General features: G+C 42.6%; 1 protein-coding gene across 1 annotated transcript in view; it reads left to right on the forward strand.

The window, feature by feature from the left end:
* Window positions 1–4,010: 4,010 nt before the first annotated feature.
* LOC110949258 (plexin-A2-like) overlaps window positions 4,011–20,016 on the forward strand; it is a 97,931-nt gene continuing 81,925 nt past the window's right edge. Inside the window, 2 exon segments of the mRNA XM_022191188.2 lie at window positions 4,011–4,420; window positions 18,663–20,007. Of these exon segments, the coding sequence (XP_022046880.2) occupies window positions 18,784–20,007 (1,224 nt within the window). The 5' untranslated portion in view covers window positions 4,011–4,420; window positions 18,663–18,783.

A 20,016-nucleotide genomic window follows, 5' to 3' on the forward strand; every position in this document is an offset into this window, starting at 1 on the left:
TAGCATATGTTTGTTATTAGTACTTTATCCTTCTGCGTGGATTTTCTGAGATTTCTTCAAATCTGTCCTGTTACTGGTATTTTGGGAAAGTTTTTCCTCATCTACACTGAATTTCTAAAAACAGTGAGCATTGTGTTGTATATCTGTTTGATGCAAAGGGTGACGTTGGGCAATAATAAGACTGACATGACTTACTGTAAAGCATGGAAATGTCTAATTAGTGCTCTGAGATATTCCAGCAAAATGAAGGACTGAAAGCACATCAAATACCTAAGCACTGGGCAAATGCAAGGCAATTAATCATTTCATTTTCAAAATTTACTAAATTATTGTTGACAAAAACCAAAACTAAAGGAAGGGCCAGCTCGTACTAATCTGGAGCATCTCTCTCTGTGTTTCACTGACTTCCATCCATCCATTCTCTATACATCGCTTTATCCTCACTTGGGTTGCGGGGGTGCTGGAGCCTATCCCAGCTGACTTGGGCGAAGGCAGGGGACACCCTGGACAGGTCGCCAGTCTGTCGCAGGGCTACATATACAGACAAACAAGCACACTCACATTCACACCTATGGACAACTTAGAATATGTTTCACTGACTTGAATTTTGAAAAGCTGCAGGGCTGCTTAACGAAACTCTGCTCTACGTCACAAAACAGGAGAAAGTTTATTTCACCACTCACCTAAAAATATGATACTTGATTGTTTTAGGTGGGGAAGTGCTTTAAGTGTCTTTAGACTTAAAATGCAAACAGAAAAGCTGGCGGTTGGTTTTACAGTTATATGACCAAAATTGTTGTGTCTTATTGAAATCATGTATTTTATTGTATTAATTGTGTTTCTTCTCTTACTGAATGGAATTGATTTTACTTTATAACTATATTTTTTTAACCAAGTGTTATTGAGTCAATTTACTACATAATATTTGAATATGAATCTTACACTGTTGTTGGGCTCATATTGTATTAATTTGAAAATGTGCAATGTATTAATATTATAATTTTTTGAAACGATTAATAGGGTCATTTCAGAATTTGGAGGACATTTGGGCTCTAAAATTTTCGAAAACTAAACCTTCTCTTTTACAATTTTCTGCTACATATTCATCAATAATAGATAATAAACTATCAAAGACTTGTTTGGCTCAGCTTACACATCAATGGTATCATTTTTGTTCCATATTTTATTTGTTGTTTGCTAACCCTACTCTAACCACACTAACAGGGTTGCTAATCCATGCTAATGTTAACTTTTTCTCAGCAGTAGAAGCTAGATATTTAGCTAGCTGTTACTGCTGACAAAGAGGACAAACCTTCTGATGGAAAACAGCAAAGAAAAAAGTAAAACGAATTTGTCTTGTCCTGATAATATGAGGTAGAATGAGACGTTCAATCAAGTCTGCCAGTGTTATGAAAATATGAAAAATAGAAGAGAGGACACAGCTTTATTCTACCCATTCTTTTGGAAAACTGATGATGTTAATTCCAGCGTATCATGTGATTCACTGTTTTCTTCTTCTTCTGCCAGGTGAAAATGTTAACAGGGTTGTTGTGAGACACACGTTCCATGCCTGATAATTACTTTTTAAAATATTATACTGATTAAAACATTTTTCCCACAATTACAAGAGACGTCAATGAAAAAATTGTAACAAGAAAGGAGGTTTAGGTTTCATTTGAATGTTTTAATTTGAAACTCAATTTGTTATCATTGGGGTGGGACAAGAGAAAAATGGTATTGTAGAGTGAACTCCAGACTTATTTGGTATTTTAAAAAATATTTTCAAGCATTCTTTTCTCATAGTTTTTTTTTTTTTTTAATTTTTGTTTAGCTTTGGTCTCAGGACAAGTAAATTTACACTTACTGCATGTTTTAGTATTTTGTACATGGACTATTTGATGGGTGGGACGCAAAATGTCCTCCAATTCTGGAATGACCCACTAATGTTTGGCAGTCAAAAAAAAAAATTGGATATTGATATGTCTGCAAATTTTCTTTTCATTCCCCATCTCACTCCTGCAATCATGAAAACTAATCAGAACTAATACAAAATCCAGTTGAGTCCATTTTCCTTGGTTCAAGTCAGCTTAGCTTGCTAGAATCCGGCATCGTCTTTGCTAAAACTAACAGATATTAATGGAAACTTAAATTCAAACAGCGCCTCTCAATTACGGTAATGTAATACGGTATTTCAAACAAGATTGTGTTTTCTGTATGTGCAGCAGTCTCCTTCGGGCGTTCTTCATCTGACCTGTGGCTTTCACTCAGTGAGTTTACTCGAGAGTCTTGAGCAGGCGAGTGCTACTCTTGAAGGAATGATAACACGAGTTTGCACAGAAGCTTGAAAACTAATTCAAAACTGCAATTGCCCTTGAGTTAGACCCGTGGAGTGCAGATAATAATCTCCAACAACTCAGTTAAACAGTCACAGACTATTTTGCTGTCTTGGCCAACACCGAAAAACCAGACGACTACTGTGTGTCAGTCATACAAGCATGAGGCATTGTGTTTATCTTTGTTTTTTTGCTGTAAATCTTACATTGTGTCCTATCCAATGGACTGCTCCTCTATGATGAATCTCATGCAAGAAATATTCCAACAATTGCAAATTAATTATCACAAGAAAAATCCCATCTCCACACATCTCTAAAAGCCTATTCAACACAACTGAAAAAAAATCTGCCTTTATTTAGAGCTTTTCCTTCTTCTCAGTGAAACTGCAGCTTCCCTCCAGCCTTGTGTGCTTCTGCACACTTTGCTCAAAGCTCTGTTCATGTGTATACACTGCTGAAGTGTACGTTTGCATATTTGTTTGTATGTCTGCAGGCTTATTTGTTTTTGCGCTACAGTATGTATTTGTTTCTCTGTGTGTGTGTGTGTGTGTGTGTGTGTGTGTGTGTGTGTGTGTGTGTGTAACAGGGGTTCATGAACCACAGCACCTGACTCAGGGCCAGTGACGAGTAGCTGCCATCTGCTCAGCCCTGAGGGAGTCCACCAGTCACCCAGAGCTGCTCGGTCCTAACAGGTAGCCCGTCTGACATCTCCAACTCATCTCCAAACCACCAAACAGCAAATAATGAGGGGCAGACAGCTGGCCAATGGACCCTGAGTATGCCTCCCACCCCCCACCACCACCACCACCAGGAAAACTGTCAGAAGTGCCTGCTGAGCTTTTCAGCAATGTAAGCAGTTCTGTGGAGGTAGGCAGTTTTAATGGCTGTGGCCGGCTACTCTCTCATCAAAGGCGGGAACATCCATGCATCATGCAGCATCCGCTCTCTGACCACATGCTTTTTTAACTCCAAAGGCAGGAATCGAACATGACTCACATAATGAAGCTTCCCGTGTAAAACAAAGGATCAGTATCACAGCCTTTGAGCCCTCCAACATGTGTGGTTGCACTATGCTGCCTACAGATGGCGATGTTTCAAAGGAAACTTGTGCAGGCTGCTGCGTGCAATTTATCTTGACTTCTGAATGGAAATAAAACGCAGTGGATTCATTGTAAAATGTGTGAATGCTTACAGAACTTTGTAATTCTAAAGCTGGGGCTGTTTCCATTTGACTGTCTGGCTGAGTGAGTGATCCTAACCGGCTGCTGTGATCTGATTTGGTTTCACTTGAGAAGATGTGTGGATAAATACAACCCATTGGTGCATGTGGAAGTCTGTAATTTCCCAGATGCATAAAGATAGCTATCATTTGACAAATAAGCCTATTATGGACATTGACATTATCTCCATCCTGTGTGCTGTTGATAACACAGACAGCCTGGATTCAGTGTCAACTCTTCATTATTCACATTGATAATTTATTAGCAATAATAATTATTAATATTCGTCTTCTTTGATGCATATATAGAAACTTGGGTGAGCCTACTTTGTGTCTAAAAGGCATAAAAATGAATTGCAACGCTCTCAAGTTGTGCCAATGGATGACGCGACGGAGGTTGGGTCTAAAAGCGCACACTGTACGTGAGGTGCAAGTGAACTGATGGGTGACTTCATGTAGCACCGGCATCCACACGCACACACACACTCATCCACACACACACACACACACACACACACACACACACATCCACAGAGGGAGAGACGTAGAGGGAGAGAGAAAGGGATGTTATGTGGCAGCCTGTTACAGAAATGATCAATCCCTGAACGCGGCGGGCGGGTCACTTGATCCGGTCTCCTTCTCAGCGACTGACGGGGAGATGCTCACTGCTGTCCAGATGTGCGTCGCGTCAGTGTAGAATAAATTAACTCGCAGTTCTTCTCGCTGTAGCTTCTTTGGTGTCCACACACATTTACAGACTGACTGGCTGACTGGCTGGCTGGCTGAGACGCGGGACGTTTCCTCCCTACAATCCCTGCGAAATAACCCGCTCTGCGCTCCTCATGAATGAGTCTCCTGCTATTTCAAGGTGAGTAGTCCATCCTTTACTGATAGCGGCGGAACAGCAGCTCCTGGAGCAGCCCGGCTGTGTGTAGAAGGAGGGCAAAGTTGTGCAGACTTTACGCGCCTCGGACGCTGCGAAAAGACGCACAGTGGCACCGTGTTCTCTGAACCGAGGTGCAGTTTAATGATGAATTCGCGTGTCTGTTGGCCACCTGTAAGAACCAGGGGATGTGGGCTGATGCTCTGCAGGCAGAGCGGTTGAAAAAGCCCTCAGCTTCAGTACCAGTCAGACGCAGAGCAGCGCTGTATTGGGTTTGGTGCAAATAATTGCATTATCACTGGATAAATTCCACTGTACTTTAGACAAAGCCTGCTATACAACAGTCTGCTTATGCAGATTTTTCTTTAGAACTCTTTACGCGTGTGGATTATTCTGGGCAGTGCATCAGATCCCCGGTCATCAGGAGGACACCAGAGCGAAGTGCCCCTCCACTGCTGCCCTGCCTCCTCCTGCAGCCGGAGCTTGTGCAGCCTTGGCAGCCGGGCAGAGCAGGAGCCACTGGGATGCTGATAAGGTTGGGCAGGAGCTGAGATGGAGCCCGAGTCCGAGAGAACTAAAGCGCACAGAGCTGAAACAATGCCAACCTCTACAATACTGTTGACCAAGTGCATCTTTGTTCAAGCCACCGTCTGTGTGTGTGTTTGTGTGGTAGCAGGGGCTGAGGAGGGCTGCTAGATGGATTCATGGCTCTCACCCTCATGCAAACCAGATGAACCCCTCTTCTCTCTGTGTGCTCTTTCTGGTCCGGCTTATCTGTCCGGCCAGTTGGACCAGCTTTTATTCTCCTGGCCCCTCCAGAGTGGGTAAAGCCTCTCGTGGAGAGAGAGAGATTGGCTTCTCTCTTGGCGTGCTCATGCCAGTCATGCGCTTCGGCATTTTATCAGTTGCCTGCTAATTTTAGAATTTAAATGAATCTCCACATTAATTCTGTCCTCCTCTCTTTTCCTGCAATGACAGCAATAAATTTAACTAAGGTTTGCTTTGTGATGATTTTTGTTCCTCTAAGGTGTAGCTGAGGGTAAACCAATCTAAAGTCACCAGCTGAGCCATTTTTTAGAGGGTCACCTAATCCTAAATCCAAAAAAGACATATTTCCTCCTTACTACTTGTGGTTTCAAGCAATGCAGATAGTTTTGGTCTTACACCACAAGGCTTTGAGATATCCATCTCCGAGATTTGTGCTATAATAGTAACTATTCCCAGTTATTCAGGATTATCCCAGAGCTCAGAATTATCGCTTATGATGGGAGCTTTGTTAGAAGAAATCTTTCTTAGGAAAACCGCTGAACAACTGTAGATTATGCAGTGGAAGTGGGACATCATTTCAAAAAAGGCAAATTACTGTTAAGGCTTTCAAGCTTGTTCAGTCCTTACAGTGTAACAAACAATGTCTTCTTCATTATTTTTGGGGCGTTATAGAGGCAGACATCTCAATGTTTAGATATTAGTTTAATATCTGAACTCTAGATTCTAAGTTGAATCATTTTAATTTCATATATCCACACTATTTTTAAGAATTCAGAATTAGACTGAGCCACTGTACAAAAGGAGTTTCTGGGGGGAAATGGTCCTCTGTTGCTTTGGCCATGGATCTTTATATGCTAAGTCTTGTAATTCCTTCACCTTTAACAGTGTTTGTAGTGGCAGTAGTTTGAGTGGAGAAGAAATGTCGGTGAAACTGCATTATTTTGGAGTCTTTTGACCCTGGAGGCAATGCCGGGCCAGCATAGGTAAAGTAATTTGGAACATCTGTCTCTGTCATTTTCACCCACAAGCGAGGAGTTAAGTGTTATCTCAGACTTCTACAGAGATTAATGAGCTACTGTAAGTTTGAGAGGATAAAAAAGAAAAGGGAATGAGGAACACGCCAAAGCTATACAGCAAGAAAACTACTCTTGATTTTAATGACCACCAGTTCAATCTGTGACATTGATTTCTGGAGTAATTTGAATATCAGGGAGCACAATGTGGGTCAGGGGCAAATGCGATGCATAGTCGCTGCAATAATACATCAGACGAATTAGTGTATGTAACACAATTACACGGTGTGTGAGTGCACAGCAGTTCACTTCGACTACCCAGAGCTGGAGACCCCCCACCTCTGAGCCTCACCCCTCCACCCACCGCTACCCCAGTTGCCCATGGAGACACTGATTAAACACGACTGTTCAGATGCTACAGCCTGAGGAGGAAGAAGAAGAAGTCGAGCCCCCAATGTGTGTGTGTGCGTGTGTGTGTTAATGTTTGTATGTGTGCGCTCTCATTCACATGCTATTTCACTCTTTGCATAAGAGTGTGTATATCGGATAGAAGAGGCAAAGCAACAAAAAGAGGAGAGTGAGAGAAGAGGGCAGTAATAAAGGAGAGGAGAGCAAACAGTGATATGAAACCAACACTGATGGGAGAAAGAAACACAGAGAGAGAGAGAGAGAGAGAGAACAAAATACTGCAGACCATCAAGCACAGCTGATGTTCTGTTGTCCTTTTTTCTTCTTCATCCCCTTTCAATCTTAATGCTTCCACTTATTTCAGTGTGTGATCCAGGCCCACAGGGAGCTGGAAATACAGGTGGAGGAACGGAACCTCACAGGAGTGGAGAGGAGAGTAGTAAGTGGAAATAGAGAGGAAGCAGGAGTGAGAAAGACTAATAATGGCAGGAATAGACCGAGAGGAAGAGAAGCTGGTGGCAAACAAGGGAGGAGAGAAATGAGAGGGAGGAGAGGTACAAGTGGAAAGTGTGCAGCTCACCTGCCAGATGGCAGCTTTGGCAGCGCTCAGTGTGCAGTGATGGCGGTCTTGCAATATGGCGCATTGCCTCCAGATTGTCACACCGTTGTAGAAACAAACAGTGCAATAACTTTGCTGATGTGTGTGTTTTGCATGATTTTCTTTGGCACTGGTGTGAGCAGACAGCATATGGCCTTAAAAAAGCTGACAAGTTGACTGATATCACATGGTTTTTTTCCTCTGAAAAGTACACTTTAACTTTGAAGAATTCTGTCATAAAGTGGAGTCCACACTTTGCTCATCAAACTAAACTATCCAGTTTATGAAAACAGTTGCATATTGTTTTCTGAGGTTCTGAAGCCACTGTAAATCCTCAAAAGCAAGTTTGATGTTGGCATTTACCAGATCTGGATGGTGTCAACTTGTATAATCTGACTCACCGGATGTAGAATTTGGTGAAAGCTGCCATTTCTGCTACGGACTTGAAATGGCTCTCTCCTCCCCTGCCACTATCTGTACATTTTCAAATTTTTCAACCTCTAAGCAGCAACCCACACATTCATAATGGCAAGTTTTGAAGATCTGGATTGTGCAATAAAGCCCCCCCCCCCCCCCCCCCCCCCCAAAAAAAAAAAAAAAAGTTCTGCCATTTTAATGACAGTGCTTGCCTCTATGTGTGCAAATGACCCATCAAAACAATTTCCCCCAACACTATTATATCACAGGAGCACTGTTACTGCATCCTGGGCTTAGCATTACCACAGACAATTGTGATTATTGCTTAAAAATACAAACACGCTACAGCATTAATGCCCCTATAGCAGAATAATGATGAGGTGCAGCCAGACCATACAGCGCTGTGGACATACATCTGGCTGTGCAAGACCACAAACTGCATAGTAAGAAGTTGTAAAATCCAGTGTTTCTGGAACTTCACTCATTACATGAACCACAAAAGTTCAGCTATCCCAGTCTCAAATGGATTGATTTTTACATTACTACAAAATTCTGTCTTTTTCGTGCTCCTAACAAAACTGCAATACTGCTACATTGCTGGAATTTCTACCCCTTCAACGAGTGATTCATATCATGTTTGACTGCTTTTAAACTATTTCTAATTTCATGTACTCATGAGGGAACAAAAATAGCAGCCCTTGAAAATTCAAATGAGCTATTAATTAAAATGGGATAATTTGACGCAGAAATAAAAATGCAAAAGTGATTATGGAAGTCTGTTCTATGGCATGAAAAATGAAGTAATTTGTCTTTACATATCTATTCTAATTGTGACATCCTGATTATCTACCTCTCAGCACAAAAGCCAAAAGAAGCGATTTGGACATTTATGATCCTGACAACTGTGTAATTATCCATTTTTAAGAAACTAGATAAACTGATATAGAGTTTGGTGGAATGTTTTTGTAGTTCTGTGGATGATGACAAGAGAATAGAGACTAGACTTCTGCTTAAACAACTGAAGCAAAAAATAAAAAAATAATAAAAAATTGGTCACTTCAGAAATGACAAAGGCAATGAAACTGTCATTAATTCCAACATGTTTTAAGATAAATGGTTGTATTTACATAACACTTTTATCCAAAGCGCTTTACATGATATGTCACATTCACACACACACTGATGGCGGAAGCTGCCATGCAAGGCGCTAACCATGACCCACCAGGAGCAATTAGGGGTTCAGTTTCTTGCTCAGGGACACCTCGACATGAGCTGGATGGGCCGAGGATCAAACCGGCAACCTTCCAGTTACAAGACGACCACTCTACCCACTGATCCATGTCGCCCCCCTAAGACCCAGAATCAATGCCCAGTGAACTATATGTGGTTATGTACACTGTTTTATTACACTACTACCACACTTTTCAAAGTATTGCTGGTGAAAAAAAGGGCACATTTGGAGTATTTAATGTATGAGTCTGAGGCTGACTTCATATGTTTCATTGACACCAAGTTAAAAGAGTCAGTTACAACTGTGGCATTTAACATCCCTGGGTACAATCTGTTCAGGAGAGACAGGAGAAATGGCAGAGTTAGCAGCTCAATGACTAATGTTGCTATTTTCCCAAACATGGGAAATAGATACTGCACATTCATCCCTCCTTTCAAGCAGAACCCACAACTTCCAGGTTGCAAGAACTTGACAAGTTTTAGGTATTTACTCTTTCAAACAGCTTGCTTTTCATAAAAGTGAAATCTCAACATCATCCGTATTACAGGATACTGTCTAACATTTGTGACTAGGGAAAACATAGCATTTGGAGTAAGTTGGTGAATACATTTCATGGCAGCTGAACGAGTCAGCTTCATCTCTGAATGAGCAACCTCTTTGATTTTCCTGAAAAGTCGTGATGCAATCTTCATAGGTTGGACTCGACACAAGTTTGGACTGCATGCTGTCGTATTAACAGATAAATATCTGTAAGATCACAGCATAGTCTACTTTGAGTTGTGTGAAGTGATTTGGTGAAGGCCTTTTTCCAATTTTCACACCAATACTGATCCAAAAACAATCCAAAGCACACAAAAGAAACACCTTTCTCTTTCACTTTTACCTTCTATTTCACACGTTATAAACTGAAATGTCCATAAAAATACTATAATGAAGACAGGGTCTGTATCAAGGAAGATTAATGAGGCTCACTGTTAATGAATATACTGTAGTCTGGGTTTGGACAAAATGCTAACAAGAGTTAAAGTTTAGTTTGCTGCTTCCACCTGTTTGTAGGAGTCTTTTCTCTGAGTTTATTAACAACTTGCAGCATCAAACAGCATCAGGATCAATATGAGCGTGTCCGAAGTGAGAGAGCTACACACATTTACACTAACGTTCAAAAGCTTGGGGTGACTCAGACAAATTCATGTTTTCCATAAAAACTCACACTTTTATTCATGTGCTAACATAATTGTACAAGGGTTTTCTAATCATTAATCAGCCTTTCAACACCATTAGCTAACACAATGTAGCATTAGAACACAGGAGTGATGGTTGCTGGAAATGTTCCTATGTACCCCTATGGAGATGTTCCATTAAAAATCAGTCGTTTCCAGCTAGAATAGTCATTTACCACATTAACAATGTTTACACTACATTTCTGATTAATTTAATGTTATCTTCATTGAAAAAAACTTTTCTTTCAAATAAAAGGACATTTCTAAGTGACCCTAAACTTTTGAACGGTAGCGTATGTACATCACCCCACAGCAGTAACTTCATTAATGACTTAGAATGACAAACTATCTCCAACATAGAGACAATATTGGTCAGGATGTAAGGGCCAGTCATAGACAAGACAGAATCAGAGCTCATAAGATGCAATAAAATCCATTGTTGCATATCAGCCATCCTCAGGTTGAGGCCTGAGTTCCATCACAGCCGTCAGGATACACCGATCAGGCATAACATTATGATGACCTGCCTCATGTGTTGGCCTTTATGTTGTCAAAAAAGCTCTAAGCTATTGGATTGGACCAGAGGACCTCTCAGGGTGTATTATGAGGTCTGACACCAGGACGTTGACAGTAGATCCTTTGGATGCTCTGGGTTGTGCGGTGGGGCCTCTGGGAAACAAACTTGTTCCACTGCATCCTAGTGATGCTTGTTCAGAATGGGGTCTTGGGTATTTGGAGGTCAAATCAACGTCCTGGGCAACTGTCATTATCTCCAAGATGTTCCTGATTGGTTGGTGTTTTTGCGATGTGGTGGCCGTGCATTTCTCCAATGACATTTAGGATTGTTATTTGCACAAGGGAGTGCTCTTGTTCTGTTATAACATTTATTTGGGTGTCTAAGGCATAGGCCTTAGATGTCAAAGTCCAAGGTTTTCCAACAGAACACTACATAGTATCAATATGATCCATGTTGGTTAGCTACTGGTTATTTTGGACAGTGAAATGAGCCTAGATTTTTTTAAGGTGCTCTGTTTCGCAATATACATCACATCACTTGTAGTAAAATCTTGCGTATCGGGCAAATATTGTGTGTGTGTGGTGTGGCTCTTTCTGTCAGTGTGGTGAGTTTGTCTGAATGAAGCTGTGAGGAACATTTACCTAAGTGACCTATGTCAGAATACACTCACTTTAATGGGTAGATGAAGCCAGCGATGTTACATATTCCATGTCTGAAAAGGGCTTGAGTGTCCACTTCTCAGAAAAATGTCCAGAGTGGTCGCTCAGTGGCAACATCTTCATAACGGTCCCCATCTGGTTACCTACAACATCTCCCATACGCCCAGACTAACTGGACTACATCTGAGACTGCTGTAGAGTGATCAGCCCTTGGCAGCCACAAACCAGATGGGACTGGACTTAATAGACTTGGAGAATTCAATTTTAATTTGAAGATCAAGTCACATTAAGAGGGACAGGTTGTAGCGAAGGGAAACGTTCTCTGCTGTGTATTCGCTGTAAATTTTTCACTGTTTCCGAAGTATGTGCTATCCCTGCAGGCTTTTTTGTACAAAGGATCTCAAAAACCTATTTGCCTTCCAGAAAAATTCTATTTGAGTGAAATTCACCTGTGTTTGCAGTCCTGGTAGAACTCTGGCCCACTCGGGTACTGTTCTTCTAACCAGGCTATTTCTATTTCTGAACATTGAGGACATTTTTGTGCATTTTCTCAAAATCAAGTGGGAAACTTAGGAAAGTGGATCACATTTCTGACTAGGTTAGATTAGAAACAAGCCGGACTGGACCGAGCATGAAAACAGACTGAGATAATCTGGTCAGATGCTTGTATTTGTACAGCTTTTGGGTGAATGGCCCCCAAAGGCTTTATTTGCACTGTGGATTAAATGTTAAATGGGCTTTGGAGCAGCAGATACTTACAGGGAAAGTTGTCGAATAGTAGAACATACACCAGCTCTCCTCCTCTTTCCTGTTCCTCTCTCCCTCACTCGCTGTCTATCGCCGTCTCCTCGTCCTCACAGTCATTTGTCAGCAGTGGAGGTAGCAGCTGTTCCTTTTGCATTGTAATTTCTTTGATCGTAATTATTCGTGCCAGCTACCTCCAACCTTGGCATCCTCCACCCCACGAAGCCATATGGGCAAAGAGGGAGGAAGCCGAGGAAACATACAGGCTTCTTTGGAATAAGTTCTTTGATTTCTGTGTGCAGTGGTGTGGGAATTATGGACATATGTGCTTCACAGCTTCACATGAATGCTGTGCATCACAGTGTTTGATTATTTTTCTCATTCATACATTCGCTGGGGTCTAGTTTCTGTCAGATGTAATGTATTTTCCCTGTCAGATATCCATGATTTATGCATGCAAAAGAAATATAGCCTTGCACATCTATAAGTGAATCAATCTGAACAGAACTATAGCTTTGCTCTACAGAAAGAGAAATGTCAACTCAGACAAAGAAGAAAGAGACTCAGAAGATGGGGAGCAGACAATAAAATTACAGCCATGCTAGAGGCTGAGTATCAGGCTTATAGTTACTCAGGCAAGTAAAAATGGCTAAAAGATAGTGCTCTTACAATATATATATATAAAAAAACAGAGCTAGTAAGCTGTTCTGTGTCTGTCTCAGGGCTAGAGAGTAGTGCTCACATTTCACAACCCTTATTCTCTATTCTATTCAGCTGCACTGTCTGCAGAGCACTCTGAACCCCGGCCGACTCCTCTGTTTGCCCCTTGTTCTTCTTCCTGCACTTAAGCGACACTAAGGATGAGGGGTGCTGGGCAGCTGATGCAGCACGGCAACGCACACAGATGCAGTGTGGCTCCTAAGAAAACACAGCTCACTCTGTCTTCTTCTGCCATCGCTGAATTATAGAAGACCCTCTATTGCACTCGGACTGCATTGGTTTTCATCACAGCACTGGAGGTCACTTTGACTTTCCCCTCTACGCTCATCATATATGCAACACGAGGGCTTCGGCAGTTGAGATGAGCAAGCTTCAGGTCACCATTAACCAGGGAAGACCGACAATGAGATTTATGGAAGGGAAGACAGAGCTGAGAAGAGGGAAGGGAAGCGAAAGGCATGCATGGTTAAATCTGACAGTAGCAGCAGTGCCCTTCATCTGGTCCCTGCTCTTAACAGCAATTTCAGATATAGTACTGTATCTGCATGTATAATGCATATGACCTAAGATAATGGCATGCATTGCGGAGGAGGCTGCTGACTGTGTTGTGGTGATGTGTTGGAATTGGTCCCCTATGTCACATTTGCCTGTGCCCCGGTTCCTTGCAGCATCCTGCAGTTATTAGGAGCGGAGCGTATTGCGATGACATAGTGCTGTTTTACTGTTCCCCACAGACTCCCTCTGCTACTCTACCATCAAGATTAGTGGCTGGCTAGAGAGTCCTAAAGCCTGCAATAGCTGTGCTGACCAATAAACTAAACAACAAGCTTGGAGAAAAAGGCAATTATGGTTCATTTTTGTTAATATAAAACAATACTGGGACACGCAGTCACGCCAGGAGAACTGCCAACAAAACTAAATGAATTTGCACCAATTTGTACTGGTTTTTGTAAAATACTTGCTTCACAAAGTGTTTGTGCCGTTTCTCTAAATTCTGGTTGTAAAATTCCCCCCCGACTGAGAGAAATGTTTGGGGGAAGAGTTCTGTTTGAATTTACATTGTAGAACATAATGATGAAAATTCACCACAGGCCAACAGTCATAAATTTTCACTGTGCTGCTCAAAGTGAAGATATCCTGTGGGTATCTTCACTGCAGTGCGAGCATCCATGCTACACATTATACCCTGTGAGGCCTGAATCTGTGAAGGAGGACTTCGAAAGGTGGGGCTCATGACTCTGGGCATCCCCCTCCTGAACACAGCTGCAGATAAAACACGGTGGGCTGATCACAAAACATTGCTCTTTCTAATAAACCCCACTGGTCCCTTGTGATTCAATATGACATTCATTTAAAAGTCATGGTTAATAAAGACGGCATTTTCATGTCCTAATTCCCCGACTCATCACCGTAGGTACCAGCGACAGCCTCTGGCTCTGGCTTGCCGGCTCCCTCCTCCCTCCTGTCTCTGCCACGTTTGACCTACTTCTGTCTCCACAACATTGTAAACAGATCTACTAATTGCCTTCATTTATTCATTTGGAAGTCAAGTTCTGTTGCGACTGGCGCCCTCCCAGCCCATTCATGTGTAATGTGTACAATGCTAGCCCTTCCCCCATTGAGTTGCCCATGTGTATTTGATGAAAACCCCAGACAAAAGTACTCCCTCTGACTTTAACTACTACATGTACAAACATTGTTGTGAAGTGCAGCAGTCAAATTTTTTTTCTTTAATCCATAATGATCTCCAAGTAGAACAAACGTGCTGTGAAACCTACTGTATGGACCCAGAATGCCCAGCGCGCTTCTGCACAGCCTGCTTATAATCATGAGGACAGAAGCTGTTATGACTATTGTAGTTCAGACACTTTTCCGCCCCCGTAGTCTCATACTGTTATTGTCTTTGTATAGCTTTAGAAATCTAGGCCACAAAAAAACAACGGCAATAACAAAAAAAAAGTTTTTATCACCTCTGATGTGAGTGACAATGACTCCTATTGTTGACTAAGTGTGAGAACAGAGATGCATCTTCTGACCTTTAGAAAGATCGTGGCACAGTCTGTTGACAGTGTTCCCAATCTCACGCAGATCTATAATCCAACACAGAAACAAGATAGACTTGAACACCAGGCTGTTTGTACTAAATCTGTCTTTCCTTTGAGTGAAAAAAAATCCTGTTATACCATTTTAGTGTTGGTGCTAGAAAATGTAACAATATATATTTCAAGAATACAGACAACTTTAGCTTAAAGAAAAAGCTTGTTGGCATCATCATCCAGGTCAAGACACTATCATGAACCCAAAGTTGTAATTTTCACTACAACAAAAAATATAAAAAGCTAAATTTACTGCAGGATGAATGCTGTCATAATGCAACCTCATACTGTTAGACTTGCATGAGCAGTGCACATCATGCACATGGACAACCTAACAAATAAATATGCCCCATGAACATTTTAGTTCATCTCTTTCACAGATGGGTCAAACAAGAGATTAAAAAAAACACCCCTTCTGTCCCGTGAATCGTGCCTAACAGGGGGCTACAAAAGACATGACAGCATTTCAGCCCAATAAAAGCTGAACCCAAAGGATAGATTTGCTTCCACTGATCTTGATCCAGGTCAAAGGGCTGTGTTTGCAGAGCACAAGAGGCTGGCTTCTCCCTCCTCTGCGCTGCGATTGGTGCCCGCTGAGAGCTCATGTCCCCAGAGGCCTCAGCAAACCATGTTCCTGTGTGTGAGTGTGAATGAGTCACGTCTGGGCTGGAGTGTGTCTGTGTGGCGAGGCGGAGAATTCAGCAGGGAGGACTGTGCAGGGCGAAGAGCTGTCTCTATAATCCAGGGTAAACACTGAGCAGCATGACTGCACGCCTTAGACGTGACCAAAGCCGGCAGAACAGAAATGGATGAAATGATGAGGCTGCTGCTTGCCTGCAAGCCTGCCCAGCTCTGTTTGCCGCCAGTACTTCCTAATTTCTCTTCTTGTTTTTCTCTCCTGTTTTGTAACTCCTCTTGAGGATTTGACTGGAGACTCTCCACACTGAATTAACCTCTGGGTGCCACTGCTGCTGTCTGTTGTTTAAGGTCACGCCAGACTCAAACCTGGTTCGGCAAATATCATTCGGTCTGCTGTTTGCCGTTGGACCTCAAGAACGCTGTCTTATTTATTATTTCTGGTCAAGAAACGGACATCACCTGAGTTTCTGATAAGATTACAATGCAAATCTCATATCAAAGCTCTTAAATTGAAAGTTTGGAGAATGACTTAAACATGAGAAATCTAAAGTAACAGGACTGTCCATCCATTATCTATATACTGCTTCATCCTCATTAGGGTCTTGGTGGGCCGGAGTCTATCTCAGATGACTTAGAGTGAAGGCTGGGGACACCCTGGACATGTCACTAGTCTATCACAGGGATACATATACAGACAAACACACTCACATTCACACCTATGGACAATTTTGAGTTACCAATTAACCTGAGTGTGTTTTTGGACTGTGGGAGGAAAATGAAGAACCCACACATGCACAGGGAGAACATGCAAACTCCATGCAGAAAGATCCCGGGAAGGCCGGAGAGCAAACCAGAGATCTTCTAGCTGAAAGGCGAAAGTGCTAACCACCGATCCACTGTGCAAAATAGAGACAAACACGGTTAAATCAGCTGCTTTAGTGGTAGCTCAAGAATATGTTTCAGTCTGACTTGTGATCTAACCCACCCACCCACAGCTCTTTAATGTATTATATGACACTCTGTTGTTTAAGAAGCCTACATCAAAAAGCAAAAGAGATTCACAAAAAGGTTTGCACTCCAGGGAGTGTGTTTCTGACTAGATTAGGCTATTTTCTCTACAGAATACCAGCGCATGAATCGCAGCAAGAGTTTACACTTTAGTTTACCCAGAGGCCATCAAAACACAGAAATGTCACTGCTTCCTCTGCAAACATTTAAAAACGCCTGAAGACTAATTTCATCATGTTTTCACATGAAGAGAACAAATGAACACAGAAACGGGTTCAGAGACTCATCAGCTTGCAAAGCAGATGATTTGAGGGATTTTCAGAGGGAATTTGCTGGACAAAATTTTGTCCAAAATAAAGAAGATGTAAATATTAGAGCCAACATGTCCTGCCAAATCTCGGCTTTCTGAGAACTAATAAAAGCAAACACAGTTTTTAGTGTCCAGTGAGAAAAGTAATAAGAAAAGAAAAGAAGCTTCTGTCATCTAATATTCAAAAGCAGAGACTGTGAAGATAGTGAAAAGCAGTGTGACTGATATTGATTCATTTAAATCCGTGTAAATGTCAGCAGTTATAAATAAAGAAAAGCAAACATTAAACTTCAGATTTAAATGCCACAATACAGTGTGTGACACGTATTGCTCTTCGGTGGCCAATTACTGCTTGAGTTGCTCACACTGAGCTTGCCAAATTGAGCAGAGTAGGTCAAGACACTTGAGTGACTTCTCCCCCTGTGTGAGCGTGGTGGGGACAGATGGACAGGAGATGCTGGAGAGGAGCTGGAGTCAGCCCAGCGAGCTCAGTATCCATCCATCCGCTTCATCTCTGGCCCCGGCTCAACTCAGCCGGACGTCCTGTTAGTCAGCCAATGGGGAGCACCCACCGCATCATGACCCCCACATTAGGATCTGACATGGCTGTCTTCATTTAACCTTTATTTATACCAGGAAGCCTCACTGAGAAAACACCCTGTTTACGTTTTCTCCAGCCAAAAAAGACAGTTGCTTTTGAGCTAAGGCCTTCTAGCATTTGGCACAGTATCTTTAGAGGAAATTTATGAGTCCTTTCACTGAGGGGGGCTGACTTAAAAAAAAAAAGGGTCTTATTAGAAGAGTGTGGAGGTGCTTCTGGTGTGGTAATGGAGATGACAAAAGAGGAAGATAAAAACAGTATTTGTGGGAAAGACTGGAGAAGATTCTGGTGGCACAGACAGGATTTAGGGTGATGTAGGTGTCTTAATTTATGGTGCGTTCTCCTATGCAGGCAGTTTTATTACTCTATTAATGGACTTCGATGAAGTAACGCCATATGTGAAGCCATCTACAGTGCTTGTATTGCTTTCGCTAAACATCTGTCTTTATTTTGAGGTAGGAACCTATTTTAATTACAAATTAGCTGATTTTTGTCTCATCTACATGACGAACACCTTTAAGCAGACTAAAAAATACATTATCTAATAGTTATGACAATGAAAAAACCCCAGTAAAAACAGTAAACCCATCAAACATCCGTGCTCCCAACTCATCTATCCTTCAGTCCGTCACGTGTTTGACGGACATTGTTTGTCTCCTGGAAATATCTACATAAAATATGCTAATGAAATTAAACAGGGAAGTGTGAGAGTTGATGCTGCCTGGCTCTGAATCACTAATGACTCCCTGCATCCCTGGAAAAAGCCTGATTAATTTAGGAATGTCGGCCGCAGTGGAGAGTGATTAATTCCTCCTGGATTCAACCATTTAAATGAACAAGGCGAAGGGGAGAGAGGAAAACAGGGAGTCCAAAATATGGATGCATAATTAATACATTTGGATCATTTAATTAGCCACCCAAACAGAGGGAACGCACAGCTACATTGTGTCACTGCTTTGTTCAAGTAATAGACCACAGTTAGTTCTGCCTTACAGACAAGCGAATATAATGAGCCCCCCTGTTGATAGGGGGAATATTGGACCCTCTCTCAGGCTAGTAAATATGTGGAGACAGTTTGAACAAATGATTACTTGTTTCTTTGATGTCTTGTGTGTCTGACTGAGCGGAGATAGAGGAGAAAACAAGCACATATATTTCTAGACTTGTAGATGAAGTGTCTCATGATATCATGAAAGCAGTTTTTCACACTCGAAAGAATCAAGTTTTTTTTTTCTTTTTTTGGAGTTTAAAAGCAAACATCTCTCTTCTCTTTTTCAGAATGATGTGAACATCCATTAAGAAGGACGAGACACACTTCAGCTCATCGGTTTCAACCCTGCTCCTTGCTGACACACAATCATATTTGTCTGTGTTTGGTGATTTTTTGAGCCCTGTGGGAATGGGAACGTGCTCGGATAAAGGATGGACTAACTGCGGCCTCCCTAAAGGTCATGGTCCTCTAAAGGTCATGTCATGGCCTCTGGCACTGTGGCTATTGACTCTAATCTCTGTGAACCAAAGGACAACTCTTGGACAGACTCTGAACATCTTCCAATCAGAGAGGAGGGAGTGGTCGCTGAACCACCTGACTGTGCATCAGTCTACTGGAGCTCTGTACATCGGAGCCGTCAACCGAATCTACAAGTTGTCGGCTAATCTCACCCTCCTGGTGTCTCACGATACGGGACCAGAGTATGACAACAAAGCATGTTATCCCCCACTGATTGTCCAGCCCTGCTCTGAGACTTTGGCCTCAACTGACAATGTTAACAAACTGTTGCTCATCGACTACTCTCACAACCGGCTGTTGGCCTGTGGTAGTCTCTACCAGGGCGTCTGCAAGCTGATGAGGCTGGACGACCTGTTCATCCTTGTGGAGCCCACCCATAAGAAAGAACACTACCTGTCCAGTGACAACCAGACGGGGACGATGTATGGCGTTGTTGTGCCCTCTCAGGGTCAGGATGCCACTCTGTACATCGGCACTGCTGTTGGTGGCAAGCAGGACTACTTTCCAACTATCTCAAGCCGCAAGCTGCCTCGAGATCCAGAATCCTCTGCCATGCTGGACTATGAGCTTCACACCGACTTTGTTTCATCTCTCATCAAAATCCCCTCAGACACACTGGCTCTCGTCCCACACTTTGACATCTACTACATATACGGCTTTGCTAGCGGCAGCTTTGTCTACTTCATGACTGTCCAGCCAGAGACTCCAGAGAATGGGATGCCTGCAGGCGGCTCCCCTGGCGACCTGTTTTACACATCTCGCATCATCCGCCTCTGCAAAGGTGACAAGAAGTTCCACTCATATGTGTCGCTTCCTGTGGGGTGCATACACAGAGGCGAGGAGTACCGTCTGCTGCAGGCGGCTTACCTGTCCAAGGCCGGCAGGGTTCTGGCAAAGTCGCTCAACATCAGCTCTCAGGAGGACGTGCTCTTTGCTGTGTTCTCCAAGGGACAGAAGCAGTACCACGACCCTCCAGATCACTCTGCTCTCTGCATCTTCACCATCCAAGACATCAACATGCGCATTAAAGAGCGGCTGCAGTCCTGCTATCAGGGGGAGGGAAATCTGGAGCTGCACTGGCTGCTGGGAAAGGACGTGCAATGCACCAAAGCGGTAGGTAGA

This window comes from Acanthochromis polyacanthus, chromosome 5 (genome assembly GCF_021347895.1).
Source record: "Acanthochromis polyacanthus isolate Apoly-LR-REF ecotype Palm Island chromosome 5, KAUST_Apoly_ChrSc, whole genome shotgun sequence".
Classification (NCBI taxonomy): domain Eukaryota; kingdom Metazoa; phylum Chordata; class Actinopteri; family Pomacentridae; genus Acanthochromis; species Acanthochromis polyacanthus.